The 15,854-nt window shown below is 36.5% G+C and overlaps 1 protein-coding gene across 2 annotated transcripts in view; it reads left to right on the forward strand.

Annotated features, from left to right (window-relative positions):
- LOC113922136 (pregnancy zone protein-like) overlaps positions 1–15,854 on the forward strand; it is a 45,499-nt gene that overhangs the window by 9,716 nt on the left and 19,929 nt on the right. For both annotated transcript variants that reach the window (XM_027593964.2, XM_027593965.2), the window contains 7 exons: positions 321–435; positions 1,956–2,065; positions 4,348–4,509; positions 5,120–5,347; positions 6,977–7,040; positions 10,736–10,878; positions 14,235–14,384. In XM_027593964.2, the coding sequence (XP_027449765.1) occupies positions 321–435; positions 1,956–2,065; positions 4,348–4,509; positions 5,120–5,347; positions 6,977–7,040; positions 10,736–10,878; positions 14,235–14,384 (972 nt within the window). The remainder of the gene's footprint in view (positions 1–320; positions 436–1,955; positions 2,066–4,347; positions 4,510–5,119; positions 5,348–6,976; positions 7,041–10,735; positions 10,879–14,234; positions 14,385–15,854) is intronic.

The following is a 15,854-nucleotide window of genomic DNA, read 5'->3' on the forward strand; positions in this document are numbered from 1 at the left end:
ACAATGTACGCAGAGAGTATGACGGCACATTTTGAAACTAGGACCTTTAATTTGGCAGAAACAGGCTAGGCTTTCAGAAGAGAAGGAGGAAGGCAGAGGTTGGCAATGAGTAACTCAACGATTAATGATGACATTTGATATCATTTTTGGCTTGGGAAGAAATTTGATGTCATTTTTGGCTTGGGAAAGGATCAACCACTAAAAGATGGTCAGAACATTTGTAAACTTTCCTTTGGCCACCGAAAAACTTTCACAGATTGATAACTGACTTTTTTGATAGCAAACCAGAGGACCCAGGAACTCTCCTTCTTTCTCTTCAGGCAGACAGTGAAGGCTGTTTCACACAACTCGTGAAGACTAAGGTATTCCAACTGAGACAGAAGGGATATGACATGAGCATACAAGTGGAAGCCAAAGTCAAAGAGGATGGAACAGGTTCATGTTATTTTCAAATATTTATTAATTCATTAAGTCAACAATATGTTAAGCATTTATCAAACGTCCATTCCATGTGAAACGCTTTGTAGTTTCAGGGGACTATGAAAATAACATGGTCCCTAGTGTCAAGGATCTAGAAATCTAAAGAGAAATTGCATACATGTATGTATATGTGTATATGTATATATGGTCGTACGTATATATTTATAACCATAACAAAATTTCCACCAGAAATGTAAAAACTAAAGTCCAAATGAGTATGAAGAGAGAGAATTAATTCTTGTATAGAGACAAAGAAAGTTTATAAAGTAGCATGTGAGCTGATTTATATAGAATGACTAATATTTTGAAAGCTCATGATGGACTGGGAATGCATGATTGGCATAAAACAAATGTGTTTGGTCTCAAAATAATCTGAAAATGTAAATTGGGGCTAAGGTGCGTAAAAAAGTAAATTGTATGCTAAAAAGATTAGACTTTATTATTAAAAACCTTGGAATACGGCAGATAGATTTAAGGAGAATGTTCTAAATAAATTGATATTTTGAAAATATAATTCTAGCAGACATAAAGAGGACAGGCTAGATGAAACAATTTGTTACATGTGATACAACAGATTACTATTCAAAATTGCTCCAAAGATATCAGATCTGGGACCTAGGAAATGGAAATGCCATTAACAAAGATAAGGAGTAGATGAGAAAGAACTATGGTGATGAGAATGTGTCAAAGACAATTAATTGTAATCTGGAATTTCAAGATAGAAGTTGACTCATTCTGCTTTAAAAATAATTTTAAAAGAAAACCAGAGCAAAATCAAGACCAGAAATGTAAATCTGGAATGATTCCAATTGTATCTATAAGTGCCATTATTCTGAAAGCAAACTCAGCATTGCTAAATAGGGGCTAGAGACAGACAAGGAAAGTCCCAAGCACAGAAACAACTACATTTAGGACATAGTGTCAAATAAACCAGCATAATAAAATTAGAAGTCATAGGGATAAGGGAAAACAATAAAGCTTTAGATGATGAAGCCACAACACATATTACACTTCACTGAATGGAAAGGCACCAGGCTTTGGCTATACTGGAAGGGCCATACAGTCAAAAGAAGGGTCTTGCTGCGGAAGTAGTTTGTGAAAGACATTTAAGCATATTTTGAGGCCAATGTGAAGAATCATGGTGTATGCAAAAAGTCATGGGGAGAGGGGATGGATCTGAGAGAGACAAACAAAAATGGAGCAAGATCACAGAGGAGATGGGAAGAACTTAAGAACATAGATGGAACCGGTAAGATACTTGTGAAACCAGAGGAATTGGGGAATTAGGTACAATAATTTTTGTATGAAGGTGAAACTAATGTCAAGTTGCTTGTATTTTCTAAGTGTGAAAAATTCTGGAAAGGATAAAAAATAGAATAGGGATAGTACTTTGTCATGATGGAGTGAAACTGGGTTGGAGGCGGGAGGTGAGTTGAATCTAAAGAACAATTCAACTTCACTTATTTCTTTTTCAGAGTTGGAATTAACTGGGCATGGATCATGTGAAATCACAAATACCTTAAGCAAACTGAAATTTACAAAAGCGGATACACATTATAGGCATGGTCTCCCTTTTTTGGGGCAGGTAAAATATCTTCTCAATAGAATCATAATTTGGGGGATGTGGACTTTAAGAAAATGAATTTTTGTACCACAAAAGTACACTTGATTACAAAAATAAATATTTATTTAGAATGAGGAAATTTACAGCAAGTGACAAACTTAAAAAGGCAAATACCATCACATTCAGAAAAATAAAGCACACTTTTATTAGCTAACTTCCTAACATACCTCTATAATACATTTTTCCTGTGTAGTTTGGCTGCATACTCTTTTATTTCCTTGTTTTTAAAAGGTGTTTTTTTCAGGGGTGCCTGGGTGGCTCACTTGTTAAGCGTCTGTCTTTGGCTCAGGTCATGATCCCAAGGTCCTGGGATCGAGTCCCGCATCGGGCTCCCTGCTCTGCGGGAAGCCTGCTTCTCCCTCTCCCACTCCCCCTGCTTGTGTTCTCTCTCTGTCAAATAAATAAATAAAAATTTTAAAAATAAATAAATAAATAAATAAAAATAAATAAAAGGTTTTTTTCGGCTTCAAAGCTGAATATTGGTAATAATATTGGTAAGTTTTTAGACTGATATCCAATTTAGTTAACTATCAATTTTCTGTCATATAAGAGATATAAGGTTTCTAGGCATTTTAAGTTTTCTTTTTTAGTAACTAATCTTTGAGTTGACAGTTGTTAAGCGATTGACAGTTGATAGGCAATTGGCAGATGATAGTCAATTTCTTTATTAGCTGTGAAATTCCTAAGTATTTCACAGTTGATGACATTATGAATTTATATTTTCTTCATTTATTGCCACATTTTGTATCAAATTGGCAAGAAATTAATAAATGTATAGATATGATTGGGCAGGGCCATTTCGGACCAAGAGAAGAATGTGAGAAAACTAAGGACTTTTTTTTTTAAGATTTTATTTATTTACTTGACAGAGAGAGACACAGCGAGAGAGGGAACACAAGCAGGGGGGAGTGGGAGAGGGAGAAGCAGGCTTCCCGCCGAGCAGGGAGCCCAATGTGGGGCTCGATCCTAGGACCCTGGGACCATGACCTGAGCTGAAGGCAGACACTTAACGACTGAGCCACCCAGGCACCCTGAAAACTAAGGACTTAAAGATGAATATGACTTAGTCAGAAATTTAAGGAAGAGGGGAGAATGGCCAAGGCCCTAAATGTGAAAGAGCTTTTAAAGAGCAGAGAACTAAGAGTATGACTGACTGAGGTAGAAGATATAACGAACTGGGTTGGCTGGATAGTTATAGGTAAGCCAGAACAGATCTTGAGGGCCTTTTAGGTTATGTTCAAAATTTTGGACTGAGAAGTTACTGAAGGTTTTAAGGAGAATAACATGATCAGTTGAGCTCAGGCTGTAGAGAGAGTGGTTTGAAGTAAGCATGAAGTAGCAAGAGGGTGAACTGTGTAAGATTAAATAAAAAACTATTGGAAACCAGATGGGGAAAAAAATAATGTGTTTTTGTCAGCTGAGAAAAGAGGAGCTAATATAAAAACAAAGCATTTATTTGGGGCCTCAGAATTACAATTTGGGAAACATGGATTTGGGCAGCAGTTCAAATAGTGCCCCCTGTCCCTGAACACAAATATCAAAGGTTTTTAAAGACAAAGGAGAATTTTTGTATGTGCTATTCATAAGGAATTTTGATTGGTGTTGGTGGCAGAAAACTAATCTTGGCTGAATATAATTGGTTGCTAAGGCTATCCCTGAGCAAAACCTTCTGTAGCAGGTTGCAGAGGTTTGGGCTGAGTTTGGCCCAGTTCAAAATTTCATGGGTCCTCCGGTGAGGAGGTCATAAGACCCATCTCCTTAAGGGCCTCCCAGCTCCATTGTAAACCTCTTGATAATTATTTCACCTTAAACAGGTTTACCTGGAATAGGAGAAATAAATAAAATGTGTTTAACAGAGTAAGAGATAGCACTTGGCCATGGGTTAGCATTAGTCAGCAAAAGAGAAGATGATTTTTTAAAAGGCCCTTGATATTGTTGCATAACCTATGGGATGGATAAAAGCACCATATACTGAGATAGAGAACACTGGGGATGAAGAGTTGGAAAGGGTGATATTATGAGTCCATTTTTCGGATATTCTCAATTGTTTTGTGCTCACAGAATATCTAAATAGAAATGTCAAAAAGAAAAATAGTTTAGAGCCCAGAAAACAAATCTTATTTTCAGATTGATTCTAAGATCTTCAGTAAATGACAGCGGGCCCCAAGGTCAAGAGGTGAACACAACAGAGGGTGGAAGATGTCATTGCTATGTAACACCAGCTATCACTTCCACACTTCTAGGTTATTCTAGTTGATGAGAAGGATCAACCAATCCCCAATAAAACTGTAGTCATCAGGGTAGATGTAACTGCATACCGTTCCAGCCTTACCACAAATGAGCACGGTCTGGTGAACATTTCCATTGATACCACCAACTTCACATCTTCTCTCTTTACAGTTACGGTAAGTGGGAAGGGGCATCTGGGACTACAAAGAGATTGCTGAGGCCACATAATTTGAGGATATACAGGAAGCATGTAAATTCTAGGGAGAAAAGAAATTACAATTAAGAGTAAAATAGAAATTAAGCCATTCGGAGACCTAAATTATAAGAAAATATTATTTGCCAGAAAACTTTTACTTTAGATAGACTCCATTTACAGCATGGTCTAGTTTCAGGAGACACTTATTAGATCATCTTGAAATTCCCTTGTAAAATTCAATATTTTTACAATTTCATTACAGATTAGATTTTGTTTGGTTTCTTTGGCATACTGCTATTGTTTTCCATAAAAAATTTAAATATCTTTATGCAGTTTATAGGCATAAGGGTATTAAGAAAAAGTAATTGATCCTGACTGTGAGTGAATATTATCTACTAAATCAGAATAGGACAACCCTAAGCTTAAGGAAAAGTCACTCACAGATTATGCTTTACTTGGGAAAGCAGACTGATGGAACCAAATAAGCATGGTTCACGTAAAATCTTCAGTAAACGACTCTTAGAGTGACAAATATATACATAACGTACATTAACAAATAGCATTTTTTAGTCTTTTACTCTTTCCACTAGGTCACTTACAAAGAGAATAACCTCTGTTTTGATAACTGGTGGCTTGAAGAATTTCATGCACAAGCACAGCACACTGTAAAGCATATTTTCTCCCCGAGCAAGAGTTATGTTTACCTTGAACTTGTTGGTGGTACCATGACCTGTGGACAAATCCAGGATATCCGGGCGCATTACATCCTGAATGGACAGATTCTGAAGGACGAAAAAGAATTAACTTTCTATTATTTGGTAAGAATGGAAACCACTGTAGCTCTTCCTAACTGTGTAGACCCCCAAAAGATTGAGTTCCTAAGTAATGCTCTTCGTAAGATATCAGTGAAAACCCTTTTTTCTTGAAGAGAAGTTGTTTCCTGGGCGCCTGGGTGCCTCAGTCGTTAAGGCGTCTGCCTTCGGCTCAGGTCATGATCCCAGGGTCCTGGGATGGAGCCCCGCATCAGGCTCCCTGCTCTGCCGGAAGGTTGCTTCTTCTTCTCCACTTCCCCTGCTTGTGTTCCGTCTCTAGCTGTGTCTCTCTCTGTCAAATAAATAAATAAAATCTTTAAAAAAAAGAAAAGAAAGGTTGTTTCCTAATAAAGTTATTAATGCTTTATTTTCTTATGTATGCTCTGCTCTCTACTGAAACGTTTAGTGTTAATGATTTCCAATGGAAAATTATTGAATGAGAGAAAAAAAACCTAAGAAAAATGCCTTGCTAGTCAAAAAGAATGTTTTCCTTAGAACTCAATAGAAAAATAAGCAAAGTATAAGAAATCAAGAACTTAATCAACAGGAAATAAAAATTATAAACACTGGGGCACCTGGGTGGCTCAGTTGGTGATTAAGCATCCGAATCTTGATTGATCTCAGATCATGTCTTGATTTCAGGGTTGTGAGTTCAAGCCCCGTGTTGGGATCATTTTGCACATGGTGCCTACTTTAAAAAAAAAAGTATAAACAATCTTCTGGAAAATATTCAATTTTGATTTTAATTGGAGACGTGAAAAAAAAAACAATAAAGCAGTAGCATTTTACACCTATAAAGCTTCTAAATAGTTTACAAAGTTCATGACTAGAACAATTGCAGGAGAAAAGGACACTGACAGGCATATTATAAATTGGTATGATACTTTTGAGACCAATAAACCTATTTGTGTCCCAAGACTAAAAATATGATCCAAAATTGGTAGTTACTCAAGTAAGTCATTTTAAGAAGAAAAATTTATGTGTAGGAAATTCTATATAGGAACATTAACTATAAATAATATTTTTTAAAATTCTTTGAAAAAGTAAAAAAATTGACAATAAGTTAGAATCTTAGTTTTATTGCTTCCTAATTATGTGACCCTGGACTATTAATATAATTTCATTTGTAAAGACAAATATCAATCATCTTCCCTGAATACTAGGGATGGTATTTACACCTATTTCATGGGAATATTGTGCATATTAAATCAAATCTGAAAACCAAATTATTTAGTTCAATGCCTGGTACATAGAGAATATCAATACATTTAGTTTTTTAACAATAGAGAATACCAACATATATTTTATATCTGCCTTTACTGTATATTGCTTTGTGTATGTTTAAAATATTTATTGAAAGAACATATAAGCTTGAAGTTAATAGTCAAGATAAATAGCAAACATTAAGTAAAATATTAAAACACTGCAAAACTTCTATATCTGTTATTTAAGGTATGTCACTATACATGTAGGAAAACACTGAAAGAGAACTTGAGTATTCGAAACTTTTGGATTGGAGTAGTGAGATAATTTATTTATATATTTTAAATATGTTTACATAAGTATTTTACATAATATGTTATGTATTTTAGGAGGTGCCCTTTAAAATGATAACGGATATATTTCCCTCTTCAGATCAAAGCAAGAGGAAGCATCTCCCAATCGGGAAGCCATGTTTTGTCCATTGAACAAGGAGACAGTAAGTACTTCCAGGAGTTCCTGGGTTTTTTCTCTCAAATACTCAAATCCTGAACATTGTAGCAAGATGGAGTTATTTTCACATCTTACATTTTTTTTAAAAGATTTTTATTTATTCATTTGTCAGAGAAAGAGAGAGAGAGAGAGCACAAGCAGAGGGAGAAGCAGGCTCCCTGCTGAGCAAGGAGCCCGATGCGGGACTCGATCCCAGGACCCCAGGATCATGACCTGAGCCAAAGGCAGACACTTAACCGACTGAGCCACCCAGGCGTCCCAATTTCACATCTTACATTTTACATGTACTTTTTATAGAGATGATGATCACAAACCTTCCATCAACTGAAGATAAGGAAGCTAATATAAAAGATGGCATAGTAGGTTCATTTTAGCCCACTTAGTATTTTTTCTTCATTTTATAGCATTTCTATATTTTAAATTTTATTCCTAAGGTAAAATATACTCATTTTATAATTAAATGTTTTAAAACGCATAAAATAATTTGAAAGCGCAGAAAATCACCAAAGAGAAATCTGACCATGTAGGTCTTTGAATTCGTTTCCTATTGCCACTATAATAGATTGCCACCCACTTTCTGGCTTAAAACCATGCAAACTTATCAGCTTAGTTCTGTAGGTCAGGCTCTCCCTGGGCTAATATCAGGGTGTCAGCAGGACTGCATGCCTTCTGGAGCTCTAGGGAATTAATTATCTGTTTCCTTGCTTACGGGACCTCCTGCATTCCTCAGTTTCTGTCTTCAACTCCAGAAGTACATCATCTTCAAACCTCTCTCTTGCATTTCTGCCCCCACTTTAAAGATCACTGTGATTATATTGGGCTCACTTGGATAACCCAGAATAATCTTCCCATCTCAAGGTCCTTGACTTATTCACATTTGCAAAGTCCCTTTTGCTATATAACATATCACATATATAAGTTTTTGAGATTATGCTATCTCCCTTGAGGGGATATTCGTCTACATATCACAAACTGCCGTCTGGCCCGAGATTCACATCCATCCCACATGCAAAATGCATTCACCCCGTTCAACAACCCTAAGAGCCTCAGTCCTTTATAGCATTAAATCAAGTCCAAAATCTCATGTTAAGTTTCATCAGCTCAAAAGGCCCAAATATCATCATCTCAATTATCTAAATTAGATACTGGTGGGGCCTTGGGTGTAATCCTTTCTAGGATGACAAAGAGTGATTAGTTCCAAGAAATCTTGAAAGCGGCTAGACAAACAACATTAGGTCTCAAGATAACTACTTTCTCTGCATCTTACAAGTATTTGCAAGTGACATTTTCATTTATGTTCAGTTCAGAACATTTTTAAATTTCCCTTTGAGTGTCTACTTTGGACTATAGGGGTTCATAAAATAAATGTTATTTAGTTTCTAAATATTGAGATATTTTTCAGAAATTTTTCTTACTGATTTCTAATTTAATGCCCTTGCGATCATATCTTTTAAATTTACTGAGACATGGGGTACCTGGGTGGCCCAGTCAGTTAAGTGCCTGACTCCTGATTTCAGCTCAGGTCATAATCTCAGGGTCATGAGATCAAGGTCCAAGTCAGCTCCACACTCAGTGCAAAGTCGGCTTGAGATTCTCTCCCCCACAATTCCCCTGCTCATGCATGGTCTAAATAAATAAATAAATAAATAAACAAAATCTTTTAAAAATTAAAAAAATAAATTTATTGAGACACAATTTTATGGCCTGAAATATGATTTACCTTGGTAAATGTTAGCATTTCTATTCTTTTGCTCTTAAGTGGAGTGTCCACTGAACAAGGAGACAGTAAGTACTTCCACAAGTTCCTGGGTTTTTTTCTCTCAAATACTGTGAACCAACTTAAGTCAAGTTGGTTCACAGCATTTCTGTATCTTAGATCATACTTTCCTTCTGGATTTTCTTGAATCATCAACATCTCTTGATGAAAGAATAATTGGCTTTTCAATAAAAGGGTCTGTTACAAAAAGATGAATACATTTGGTCTATTTATTTGTTACATGTCCCCAGTCTAAATCTCCTAAGTAGCTTCCCTTTTTTCTATTCACTTGAATAACTACAGGCTAACATTTTACTAAGACAAAATAAAAATAAAATAAAAATTTTTTTTGACAGAGCATATTTAGAGAGATCAAAAAGCTCATTTACCCAAAACAGTTCAGAATATCCAGGAAAAAAATGAAGAATAACATGTTACAAAGATTAAAATGTGTTTGTCTTTTATCTTTGAAACCTCATTTTTTTCCATTAGTCCTTGGCACACAGTGGGTACACAATAAATATTTTTAAACTGATCTATAAATGGATAGGATATCTTTTTGTTTACAATTGTGATAGCTAAACTTTATTTGAGGTTTATATATTTGAACTATCTTGAAGAGAACTAAATTTGAAGATAATATATCTTCCTGTTTTCATGTATCTCTATAATAAGTCTTTTGGATAAAAACATTAATAAAATATGGTCCATGCCCTCAAGATGCCCTCAAGGTGTTATGCTTTTTATGTGATTTTTATATGGTTTTAGTATTATCATTTCAAGTTTTTTATGGAAGTATAATTAACACAATGTTATATTAGTTTCAGGTGTACAATATATTGATTCGACAATTCTGTACATTACTCAGTGCTCACCATGATAAGTTTAGTCACCATCTATCACCATACAACATTTATTACAATATATTGACTGTATTCTCTATGTTGTACTACTCAGCCATAAAGAAAAGAATGGAATCTTGCTATTTGCGACAATGCAGATGGATTTAGAGGGTATTATGCTGAATGACATAAGTCAGAAGTGTCAAATTTATTTTGACCCTGCGGTTTCTGTGTGTTTTCACCACAAGCTGTCCTCAAATTTTCTATAGATACAGGACGGCTACAATTTTTAAAGCATTTTATGCTATAAGGAACTTAGAACATTTATGAGAAAATTAAGTGGGTCTTATCCTATAAGCACTATGTATGCACACGGAAAGAAACCACTAAGATAAGTACAAGGAATTGTCTGATAAAAATCAGAGACACACCCTGTTTTGTATGTGATTATTTGTACTTGTATCTCTGCGGTATTGAAAATGGCCTGAAGTAAAGACTGTGTTGCATTCTTTGAATTATCCTCATGTTGTTTTGGATCATAAATAGAGATAACTAAAGATGTCTAGAAGTTCTTCTCTCTTGACTTTTTTCTTTCTTTTTTTTTAAGATTTTATTTATTTATTTGAGGGAGAGAGAATGAGAGAGAGAGAGAGCACATGAAAGGGGGAGGGCCAGAGGAAGAAGCAGACTCCCTACTGAGCAGGGAGCCTGATGTGGGACTCGATCCTGGGACTCCAGGATCATGACCTGAGCCGAAGGCAGTCGCTTAACCAACTGAGCCACCCAGGTGCTGTCTCTTTTTTTCTTAAGAAATCTTTTTTTTAATTTTAAAACCAAAATGTGCATTAAATGTCTTTCTCTACTTAAGCAAAGGAAATGAACAATTAATCCTACATCTTTAGGAAAAACTGTCATTGGTTCAGCATGTAGGTGTACGTGCACAATGGTACAAACGCAAGTCTTCTCTTACTTTAGTGTGCTCCAAATGTGAGTAAGTTAAATAATTGGAGAGCCTCTTCTTTCTAAAGTTGAGAACTCTTCCCTCTTCCTAACCAATTATCTTGGACTTTCTTTATTCTCCAGCGAAAGGGGTATTTTCCTTCTCCTTTCGAGTGGACTCAGACATCGTTCCTGTTGCCCGGTTGCTGGTTTATGCTATTTTACCCAGTGGAGAAATTGTCGCCGATACTAAGAAACTCGAGATTGAAAACTGTTTTGCCAATAAGGTGGGTCTTTTGTGTAAGCAGTTCTTTTATTCATCTCCGCTTTGGAGGTATGAAAAAGAAGGATATTATGTCCATTTTAAAAACTGCTGCATAGGGCTCCTAAAACATCCTCCAAAGGCTGACAGAGATGCCATACCCTGCCTGAGAGGGCTAGTGAAGAAGTCCAAAGCAGGTGGCCATAAACACAATGTTTTAAAAATTTCTTGTCTTATCTTAAAATTCATGTGGAATCCAAAATCTGCTCTATTAGAAAGCTTAAATTGTTCTAATTCTGCAGTGTTTTGTTCCCTAAGTTTTCAATTAAAAATGATGCTTCACAAGGATCAGTTTTACCCGATCGTACCCCCTTGACACATGTCCATGTACTGTTGCAGAAGCCAGTAACTCACTGTGAGTTAAATTCTGATAATACAGAACAGAGGTATATGTATGTGCCCCATGTTGAGAAACATAGCCTGGGCCCCCTGATAATGACCATAGCGGAAAAATCTAACATACTTAAAATTTCCAAAGAATACATACTTGTAATAAGAAGCCTACTGAAATATAAATAAGCTTTATCCCAAGAGAATTTTGTGCTGTAATTTCAACATTAACAATCAGATGACATTCACCAACTTCACATATCTTTTTAAAAATATACCTAGAAAGACTCTTTAACATGAGTTTTGGGGAGATTAAAACTGCATTTATAGCAAGTGAACATTTCTGCAATGAAAACTATATTAGATTATCCTTTTTTAAATATATAATGATCCACATAAGTAATGATCCGAGAAAAATTCACAATGGATGCTGATTTAATTTTTAATTTCATCTTCCTAAAGAATGCTAAGAAGGTGTCCAAGAGCGTAGTTTCTGTTCGGTTTGAATGTTCTGTGTATTACTTGTGAATCTTGGAGAAATTCCTGTCTCCAACTTCCATGCCCTTCCTGTTAATCATGGTAGCTAGTTGTTTGTTAAACCTTGGAATGGCCATGTTATGCTAATCGCTTTCGGCACAGTTTGCTCATTCGAGCCGTGGTTTCTCTCTGGTACAAAGCATGTGACAACTCCTGAGTAACACCAGAAAACTTCACATAGAATCAAAAGCCCCTGGACATTATTCTCAACCTCTTCATGTTAAATATCTTGTAACTTACTCATCAGAAGTAGAGATAAGGGGCGCCCGGGTGGCTCAGTCGTTAATCTGAGCCTTTGGCTCAGGTCATGATCCCAGGGTCCTGGGATCAAGCCCCACATCCCTGCTTGGCGGGAAGCCTGCTTCTCCCTCTCCCACTCCCCCCTGCTTGTGTTCCCTCTCTCACTGTGTCTCTCTCTGTCAAATATATAAATAAAATATTAAAAAAAAAAAAGAAGAAGTAGAGATAAGCTGGGGCGCCTGGGTGGCTCAGTCTGTTAATCGTCTGACTCTTGGTTTCAACTTGGGTCATGATCTCAGGGTCGTGGGTGCGTTCTCCTCTCTCTGTCTCTCTCAAAAAAAAAAAAAAAAGTAGAGATAAGCTATGAAAAAATAAAAGTATTTAGAAGAAAGTTGACTATTTTTATTTACCACTAAAAGTTAGAAAAGAGAGTTATTAAAGTTACAAATTGAGGACCCTAGAAGGTAGACAACCTGACAGGTTGATGAACAGAGTGAAGAACAGACTGAGAATGTGAGGGGAAGATCCAGGTCAGTTGGAGATGTGTGTTCCCTCAAATCAATAATATACTTTATTTTCTTCAATTTTCATAGGGATAGAGAAAAACCATTTTCTATTCAAAATTCATATCCCTCTTTCTTACCTTAAAAATAGCAGATTTAGGATACATGTTAAATATAATGTAAGAGTTTAAATTGCCTGTCATTCTTGACTGGATATGATTATATATTAAGGATAACATTGATTAATATGGTTAAGTGAAGACTCTCAAAGTATGTCTTAAAATTCTCTTTTGTTTTCTTATCAATAAAACATTTTACATTTTCCAACATAGCCACTTCTTGATTAATAGTATTTTCAGTTGATTATATCCCAAATATTTCATGTGTTCATTTGAAATAGGCAGTCACAAACATATTTTAATAAACTTAAATTTTCTAAAAATAAAAACAAACATGCTTAAAACAGAATTCTCCATAAGCAGTGTTTTCATAATATATTGAACTCTGGAGATGAATATTACTTCATTTTTTTAAAGATTTATTTATGTATTTTGAGAGAGAGAGGGAGGGAGCACGAGTGAAGGGAGGGGCAGAGGGAGAGAATCTTCAAGCAGTCTCCCTGCTGAGTGCAGGGCTCAATCTCATGACCCATGAGATCATGACCTGAGCTGAAACCAAGAATCAGATGCATAACCGACTGAGCCACCCAGGTGTACCTAGAGATGAATATTATTTCATTTAAGGATAAATCAATTAATATTTTTCATATAGGTTTCATGATACATGAATCCAACTGTTACATTAATTCACAGATCACATAGCAGGGTTATCATAGTTAATTTCAGCAATCCAAGCCAAATATTATTTCACTAAACCTACTGACATTTCATTCCAATCCAAATCAACTTGCAGTTCAAGAACCTAGAAAGTTACCTGATGCTACTACAGTATCTAGATTTTAAATGATTTTATTTTATTTTATATTTTGAATATAAAATAAAACTCAGATTCTACTCAGGAAATGTTTACATAAACATAGGGAACTGATAGTTTCACTTATCAGTGAGTTTCTTCTGGCCAAAGCAGAATCAAATCTCTGAAAAAATTAGGCACAATTTTCCATTATTTTGTAGTTCTTATGCTTTATTCACAGTTCTTTGAATTTTCTCAACCATTTAACTCTCAGGATGTATATTAGATGTTCAATTTTTTTAATGATCCAATAAATCCCCGATCGCGATCAACAGTACCACACCCCTTTAGAATGTCAGATGACTAAGACTGCCACCTGGAGGAGACTTCAGGTGGCTGGTCTCAGAGGTAGCGCATGATTTTTCATAGCACCATGCAAACTACACATTCACCGCAAAACCACTGCACAAAGATAGGTCAACCACAACAAGGTATGTGTCTTTGTTAGCATGTGTGTTCTTATTCCCATTCAGGATTCTGTTTCAATGTGACCAACACCAATTTACATTTCACCAGTTATAGAAGGAGCAGGAAACCTGAGTTAACTGGGAACACATGTCTAAGTTATTCCAGAGATAGTTAACCAGTAGTGCCGAGGTGTATGCACCTCTTAAGCCTGGTCTAAAACGGATGAAGAGAAGCCAAGTGTAGAAAGAATTAGTCCTAACCTGGGGTAGAAGAGAGTGTTGAGGTAGTAATACTTAGTAAATTGAATGCCATAATCATATCTTCTTTACAGGTAAATTTGAGTTTCTCCGAAGCCCAGAGCCTGCCAGCCTCACACAACAACCTGGAGGTCACGGCCACTCCTCACTCCCTCTGTGCCCTTCGTGCCGTAGACCAGAGCGTTCTGCTGATGAAGCCTGAAGCTGAGCTCTCCCCTCAGTCGGTGAGTCCCCTTTCAGCCTTGCATATCAGAAAATGCACAAATGGGAAGACCAGCTTGAGAAACTGGAGGTTGCAACTGAGGACACGTTCTTCCGAGTGTCAGGCATAGCGTAGTAAGTTATGTATGAGATGGAATTAGGTTCAGTTCCACAAAAGACCTGGCACAAAGGGCTTCACAGGTCTCACCTCGCTTCATTCTCTGTTATAATACATTCTCAGTGAGGGAGCAACATGGCTGCCCCGCCACATTCCCTGCCTAGCACGGTACCTCCTGCATAAAAGATGTTCAACACATTGAATACATGAGGAATAATTCTTTAAGGTGGGTATTATTACCTTAATTTTAAGAATGAAGAAAACATAGTTGGATAGTTCAAGCCACTACAAAAAGAACAGGCCAAAAATATATCTTAAGGGTGGAATTGGAATCAAATTTCTCATTTGATGTCACCTTTAATGCACCACGTTTCAAGATAGTTTGTGAAATGCCTGATTTTTAAGCTTTCCCTAAAATCTAGGCACTTACTCACTGGTTTGAAGTATGGACAAAAGAGAGTTTCCATTCAAACTTGTCTTTTAGAGATGCCCCTTGTAACGAAGCACGTTCCAAAAAGCCCTGTAGTTTACTTTCATCGTCCCTTTATTTATCTAACAAATGTTCACTGCATCTTGACTAGAGGCTGGAGCCTGCTCTGGGAACAGGAGTTCTATTGGTGAACAATCAGATGTGGTTTTTTGACCATCTTAGACTTACAGTCTTATTTGGTATTAAAATAAACAAACAAGCAACAGAAACAAATAAACATGTAATAGTTCCAAATTTTGCTAAGTATAATGAAAGGAACAAAAAAAATGTTGACATAAAGAAAAAACGAGTTGGACATTTTTTGAAATAGTGATTAGGAGTGTCCTCTTAGAGGGTCAGGAAACAAAGGGCTAGGGGGAGGCATGAAAAAGAATGAGAGCAGCGTGCCTGTAAGTCTTGAGGTCAGACTAAGACTGGAGTGCTCTAAAGGGAAAAGGTAATGGCCTAATATGTAGTGGGGGGTGGGGAGCGAAGGATAGTAGAGGCTATAAGTAAAATGCAAAGTAAGGAAGATTGTGACGAGCTTTGTTAGCCTGGAGCGGAATTTGGAGTTGACGGTAAATGCTGTGGTAAATCTCAAGAATTTTTTTTTTTTTTTTAAGATTTTATTTATTTATTTGAGAGAAAGAGAGAGAGAGAGAGAGCACGAGTGGGGGCAGGGCAGGGAAAGGGAGAAGCAGACTCCCCGCTGAGAAGGGAGCCCAGGTCACAGCTCCATCCCAGGCCCCTGAGATCATGACCTGATCACAGGGCAGACACTTAACCACCGAGCCAAGCAGGCATCCCAGACCTGAAGAGTTTTAAACAGCAGAGTGACAATTCAGATTTCTCTGTTAAGAAGATGTTGTTTGCTGCTGAGAGGATGAGAGCAAGGATAAAGAACAG

The sequence above is a fragment of the Zalophus californianus genome, chromosome 9, assembly GCF_009762305.2.
Source record: "Zalophus californianus isolate mZalCal1 chromosome 9, mZalCal1.pri.v2, whole genome shotgun sequence".
Lineage (NCBI taxonomy): Eukaryota > Metazoa > Chordata > Mammalia > Carnivora > Otariidae > Zalophus > Zalophus californianus.